Raw genomic sequence first — 7500 nt, forward strand, 5'->3', positions numbered from 1 at the left:
ATGTTAAAAAAATGTGAGGTAAAATGCAATTGGCTAAACATTTACTATCTGACAACCGTTTAAACCATTGACAGTACTAAATAAATACTTTTTTCCTCAAATTTCACCGTTTTGAATTGAAAATATCTTTACGCGATTCATGTAATTCATGTGACGAGTCAAGAAATGTTCCACGTTTTCGACATATTCGAATACAAATTCAAAAGATCTGCCTTAAAATATCTTGAATGTAACTCGACACCCTTGCCTCATTTAGTATGCGCGGGTCTATGAATATGCAAATGAGCCCCGCCTCCACACACTCCCTCAGCTCAGAGATCCACTGGTTGGCGATCACACGTTGATCTGATTGGTTACAAGGTCCTTTGTGACGTCAGAAACACCAGCGATTTCAAACCGTGTTTTTGAGACTGTCTTTGGTTCACTGCAGTTTTAAGGAGGAAATACTCAGCAATGCTGTCGACTTATGAATGGTCTTAAAGCGTATTAATACACACATAAACAACGCTTGATTTTCACCACAAGGGGTCTAAGTATCTTTATAAGTGCTGGATGTTTAATTGAGTGTAAAGATGCTGTTCTGTAATGGCACTGAACACTCATACACTGTGGTTCAGGAGTCAAGCGTGTCTGATATCAGAGAGAGAGACCCCTGCTGTTCATCTACGGCATGTCTCTCGCCCCACACACGCCGCGTGGCCATATGGCATCATAGAGAAGAGTTATATAATCCAGATCGACAGTGTTTTCACCTCAGAAAACATCCCTCCATATGCAGCATCTCCTCATAAACTAACCGTAATCCATCGCTCAAAGCTTTTAAGTGCACTCAAACCTCGTCTGGACTAAAGTGCATGAATGACATCGGCGAACCTTTTACATTTAGCCCTGATTTATTGTTCGGTGGCTTCTAATGGTTTATGTTCCTTCTCTGTATTGTTCATATAGTCGTGTGTGTGTCTGTGTTTTAGGCCACTTCCTCTTGACGGTTGTGGCTTCAAGCTGTTTTCTTACTTAGTGAAGTGTACGTCTATAACCACACTAACACACACACACTAACACACACACACACACACACGACTCTATTGTATCCCATCATGTACTCTGAAGTTCACCTCCGTACACTTTTAAACCGGGATAATCTTGCACATGCACTAATTAGTCTCACATACACACATTAAACACACACGCATTAGAAATCATGGTTGCATTCACCTAAAAGATCAGCAATAATTCGTTTTTGAACACATTTCAAAACATGTGATTAAGGTTTAACTTCCTCTGTGAAGTTTATTTCATGCATTGTTGTGTTAGCAACTAGTGTTGTTATTGTTAAGACTTTTAAAAATAGTTTGCGGTATAATTGACAAAGCGGAATTAAAGTATTAGATGAAAACTTCAACTTTGTTATTTTCTATTTTCTGATATCTGATTTGTGTTACTTTACTTTAAAGGTAAAACTGAAATAACGAAACCTGAAACTTTTAACTTTTAAAAATCGTTGTTGGTAATTTAAAAAAAAAAACTAAAATAAATTCAAATATTAAATAAACGAATGAAAATTTGAAATTAGAAATGTGTAAATAAATTAAGAGTATAAAAATTATTCAAACTAAGAAAACTGAGAAAATCTTACTTTACTTTTAATTTTTAAAAACCGTTTGTAATTGAAAAGCTGAAATAAAATATTAAATATTTCAGTTTACTAATTTCTAATTTTTAAGTACTAAAATCGCTGAAAACTCAAACTGAAATAAAATTAAAGATATATATATATATATAATATATATATACATATATAACTAAAAAGGACATAAGTACATAAAATTATTAAAACTAAAACTAAAATGAAAACTGAGAATATAAAAAAAAATATTAAAAATATTAATAAATACTATAATGACATATAAATAAAACTGAAATAACACTAGTTAAAATGCAATTTATAGCGTAACACAAGTGCTGCATTTTCCGCGTAATATGTGCCATATTTCTTTGTAATCCCTCTAATGTCTCCTCTCCTTAGCTCTCATCATCGGCCTACATTTCCCAGAGTTCCCTGTCGGAGGCGGGGAGAAGGCAGTGGGCGGAGCCTCCGAAGCCGTCGCCGGGGCAACGGCCCCTCCAGTCGGTGCAGCTCTGGGATCAGTACCGAGACCCCGGGACCGGACGCTGTTATTACATCAACACCGTAACGAAGGAGCGATCGTGGAAACCTCCCCGCCGAGCCCGCGAGAGCGGCGGCAACCAGAGCAAGGTGAGCGACCAATCAGATCCCGGAACCACACGGCATTCGACCAATCAGAGACATCCCACACCTTAGGGCTGGCAAAGGCTGTGATTATTTTATGCGCAGTTTGTCAGTGCAGCGGCTGATCGGTAGTAAACGTTGCTATATCTGAACACCAGAGGGCGTCTCACACACACACACACACCACATATCACTCTGAACACCAGAGGGCGTCTCACACACACACACACACACACACCACATATCACTCTGAACACCAGAGGGCGTCTCACACACACACACACACACACCACATATCACTCTGAACACCAGAGGGCGTCACACACACACACACACACCACATATCACTCTGAACACCTGAGGGCGTCTCACACACACACACCACATATCACTCTGAACACCAGAGGGCGTCTCACACACACACACACACACCACATATCACTCTGAACACCAGAGGGCGTCTCACACACACACACACACCACATATCACTCTGAACACCAGAGGGCGTCTCACACACACACACACACCACATATCACTCTGAACACCAGAGGGCGTCTCACACACACACACCACATATCACTCTGAACACCAGAGGGCGTCACACACACCACATATCACTCTGAACACCAGAGGGCGTCTCACACACACACACACACACACACACACACACACACACACACACACACACACACCACATATCACTCTGAACACCAGAGGGCGTCTCACACACACACACACCACATATCACTCTGAACACCAGAGGGCGTCTCACACACACACACCACATATCACTCTGAACACCAGAGGGCGTCTCACACACACACCACATATCACTCTGAACACCAGAGGGCGCCTCACACACACACACACACCACATATCACTCTGAACACCAGAGGGCGTCTCACACACACACACACACACCACATATCACTCTGAACACCAGAGGGCGTCTCACACACACACACCACATATCACTCTGAACACCAGAGGGCGTCTCACACACACACACACACACCACATATCACTCTGAACACCAGAGGGCGTCTCACACACACACCACATATCACTCTGAACACCAGAGGGCGTCTCACACACACACACACACCACATATCACTCTGAACACCAGAGGGCGCCTCACACACACACACACACCACATATCACTCTGAACACCAGAGGGCGCCTCACACACACACACACACCACATATCACTCTGAACACCAGAGGGCGCCTCACACACACACACACACACCATATATCACTCTGAACACCTGAGGGCGTCACACACACACACACACCACATATCACTCTGAACACCAGAGGGCGTCACACACACCACATATCACTCTCAACACCAGAGGCCGTCTCACACACACACACACACACACCACATATCACTCTGAACACCAGAGGGCGTCACACACACACACACCACATATCACTCAACACCAGAGGGCGTCTCACACACACACCACATATCACTCTGAACACCAGAGGGCGTCTCACACACACACCACATATCACTCTGAACACCAGAGGGCGTCACACACACACACACACCACATATCACTCTCAACACCAGAGGGCGTCTCACACACACACACACACACACACACCACATATCACTCTGAACACCAGAGGGCGTCACACACACACACACACACCACATATCACTCTGAACACCAGAGGGCGTCACACACACACACACCACATATCACTCTGAACACCAGAGGGCGTCACACACACACACACACCACATATCACTCTGAACACCAGAGGGCGTCACACACACACACACACCACATATCACTCTGAACACCAGAGGCCGTCTCACACACACACCACATATCACTCTGAACACCAGAGGGCGTCACACACACACACACCACATATCACTCTCAACACCAGAGGGCGTCTCACACACACACACACACCACATATCACTCTGAACACCAGAGGGCGTCACACACACACACACACCACATATCACTCAACACCAGAGGGCGTCTCACACACACACCACATATCACTCTGAACACCAGAGGGCGTCTCACACACACACACACACTCTAACACTCACACACACACTCTCTCTCTCTCTCTCTCTCTCTCTCTCTCACACACACACACACCACATATCACTCTGAACACCAGAGGGCGTCTCACACACACACACACACACGCCGAATATGCCCCGCAGAAGTACGATAACACACATCATTCCAGGAAACCCCATCGCTGTATCTGAATAAACAGAAGATTGAAACGCTTTGATTAATGACTAATAAACACACGACTGCCGTATTCTGTGTGAGAAGCGCATCATCTCACAGGAGGACGAGCTCAACTGTCCTGATGAAGTGAGTTTGGAGTAAAAGCATGTTATTAAATGTTGTCTTGTTGGACAAGAGGTTCATAAATGCTTGTCATGTTTGGAAAGATGTTTGACGTGTGTTTTTCAGAACGCACATTAGAAGCGACTCAAACTCAGTGCTTTCAGAGTGAGCCGCGTTTACAGAGCCGTGCTTCACTGACACGCTGCACATTAACAATAATCACAGCCTATGCGTTTTCTAAACCCTTTAATTCGGCTCAAAATATCTGACATTGTGTGTCTTTGCCGACCTCTTGTGTAAAAAATAATAATATAACATGATATTTCATGACTCTAGATGGCCTTATAGCTCTATATGGAGTAGATGAGCTGTTCCGCTGGGTCCTAAAGCCAGTTACTTCAGTGTGCGCTCAGATACACACGTAGACATTATAAAATAATGATTTTGGTCAAGTTTAAGCACATTTAGTTTGAATTCTGAACATTTTTAGGTTTTTCTATGTGTACTGAAGCATTCCTCGCATACCATTAATTCCTAATGGGGTCAAATTGACCTGATTTGTTACTTTTTAAAATTTCAACCACAAAACTCCTCGAATCTATTACTTTTTTTGTGTGTATTCGTGGTTCAAGTGCTACAAAAGTCCTGGGGCCTTTGACCCCTCCGATGAACACTCAATTAAAAAAAATAACAAAAAATGACCCGAGGAAAGTATGAGGGTTTTAAACAGCACGAATATATATATATATTGTAATGCATCTTCCTGTGTGTCTCTTGTGTTTGTAGGTTAATGCGGTTCATCATGACCTCAGGCACCTCTCGCTCCCCTTACAGAACTCAGGAACCAGCTCTATGGACAGGGTACGACAGAAATCATAACAATTATAGATTATAACCACATGTGTGAAGTTCAGTTGGTTTGCAGGTGATTATGGTTTCATGATGTAACGATGTATGAAAGCGATAAACATCTGCTTTTGGACTTTTACAGTCTTGATGATGTTTTCAGGCTCTACTAGAACAGGTTTTCCTGCTTGAATGTTGATTATTCTCCTCATATTCTCCATTGTTGCGGCTCCTCTCTTCCCAGTCTGTCAGTAACGCTCTGTTTACTTCCTGTCTCTGTGAAGCCCCTCCTTCTGAAAAGCACACTGTGCTCTGATTGGTCAGCAGGAGCAGTGTGTTGTGATTGGTCGAGCGCTTTGAGTGTGTTTGGGAAATGTCCCGCCCCTTCTCTTAACCGCCAGTTTAACACACTACTGACTAACTCAACCAGGCCCCGCCCCTTTATTCTGCGCATTAATTATTATAATGAGGAATATTGTGACGTGTTCGTTCCTGGAAGAAACTCAAGACTACAATGGAGGCGTTTCAGGAGTTCAGAAACACTGAAACTGATATAGAGAAGAACTGGAGCTTTTAATGCTCAAACAGCAACATCACACACACTAAACACAGATGAACGTGGAGAAAAAACAAAACACAATTTGTTCTCTTTAATGCTCTACTGTCTATAGGAAGTCCATTACTGATATTCAAACTCAGAGATTATAGAACACAGAGCATTAGAAAAACACACTAGAAACTTCATCACACACTCTCACACACGCTTACACACAAACACTCACACACACACACACACACACACACACACTCACTCACTTACACACGCTTACACGCACACACACACACACACACACACACACACAGACACAGACACACACACACACACACACACAGACACAGACACACACACACACACGCTTACACACACACACACGCTTACACACACAGACACACACGAGCCGCCGGTGCAGGAGAATCTGCTCATGTCAGGGATTAGAAAGGAAACACGGCCAAATGAAAAAGGGGATTAAACTCGCTGATGCTTATTTATTTTATTTAAGTCTCTATGAACAGATTTGAGTGTTGAGTTTGTCAGACTGTAAACGGTTTACAGCGGAGAATCACAATTACAACTCAGTGTCCTATCTATCTATCTATCTATCTATCTATCTATCTATCTATCTATCTATCGCAATTGCGAGATATAAAGTCGCAATTCTGAGATATTAAGTCGCAATTCTGAGAAATAAAGTCGCAATTGCGAGAAAAAAAGACAGAATTGCGACTTTTTATCTCACAATTGCAAGTTTACATCTTGCAATTCTGACTTTATAACACATAATTGCGAGTTTATATCTATCTCAGAATTGCGACTTTATTTCTCACAGTTCTGACTTCATATCCCGCAATTGTGAGATAAAAAGTCGCAAATATTTATTTATTTATTTTTTATTCAGTGGTGATGTGCTTGATTATGACAACTTGTTCAACCATTTTGCATGTAAAGACTTAAGCTATGAACTAATGGCTAATGTTGTTGGGGGGGGGGGGGGGACTATTCAACAGAGACCCGTTATAATACACTTTGATCAACATGACATAAGCGACTGATAATAAATGGTAAATGGACTGCGTTTATATAGCGCTTTCACAGACCCAATGGCCACCAAAGCGCTTTACATATCGCCTCGCATTCGCCCATTCACTCACTCACTCACTCACTCACTCACTCACTCACTCGCTCTCTCGCTCTCTCGCTCGCTCACTCACTCACTCACTCACTCACTCACTCACTCACTCACTCACTCACTCACTCACTCACTCACTCACTCACTCACTCACTCACTCACTCACTCACTCACTCACTCACTCACTCACACACTCACTCACTCACTCACTCACTCACTCACTCACTCACTCACTCACTCACTCACACACTCACTCACTCACTCACTCACTCTCTCACTCTCTCACTCACTCATTCACACACTCACTCACTCACTCACTCACTCACACACTCACTCACTCACTCACTCACTCACTCACTCACTCACTCTCTCACTCT

At 43.1% G+C, this 7500-nt stretch overlaps 1 protein-coding gene across 2 annotated transcripts in view; it reads left to right on the forward strand.

Annotated features, from left to right (window-relative positions):
• The window catches only part of arhgap9 (Rho GTPase activating protein 9), a 68544-nt gene that overhangs the window by 28970 nt on the left and 32074 nt on the right, over nt 1-7500 (forward strand). For both annotated transcript variants that reach the window (XM_056236226.1, XM_056236227.1), the window contains exons 4-5: nt 2027-2257; nt 5376-5450. In XM_056236226.1, the coding sequence (XP_056092201.1) occupies nt 2027-2257; nt 5376-5450 (306 nt within the window). The remainder of the gene's footprint in view (nt 1-2026; nt 2258-5375; nt 5451-7500) is intronic.

Source organism: Rhinichthys klamathensis, unplaced genomic scaffold, assembly GCF_029890125.1.
Source record: "Rhinichthys klamathensis goyatoka isolate OS25496 unplaced genomic scaffold, OSU_Roscu_1.1 h1tg000441l_1, whole genome shotgun sequence".
In the NCBI taxonomy this organism is placed as follows: domain Eukaryota; kingdom Metazoa; phylum Chordata; class Actinopteri; order Cypriniformes; family Leuciscidae; genus Rhinichthys; species Rhinichthys klamathensis.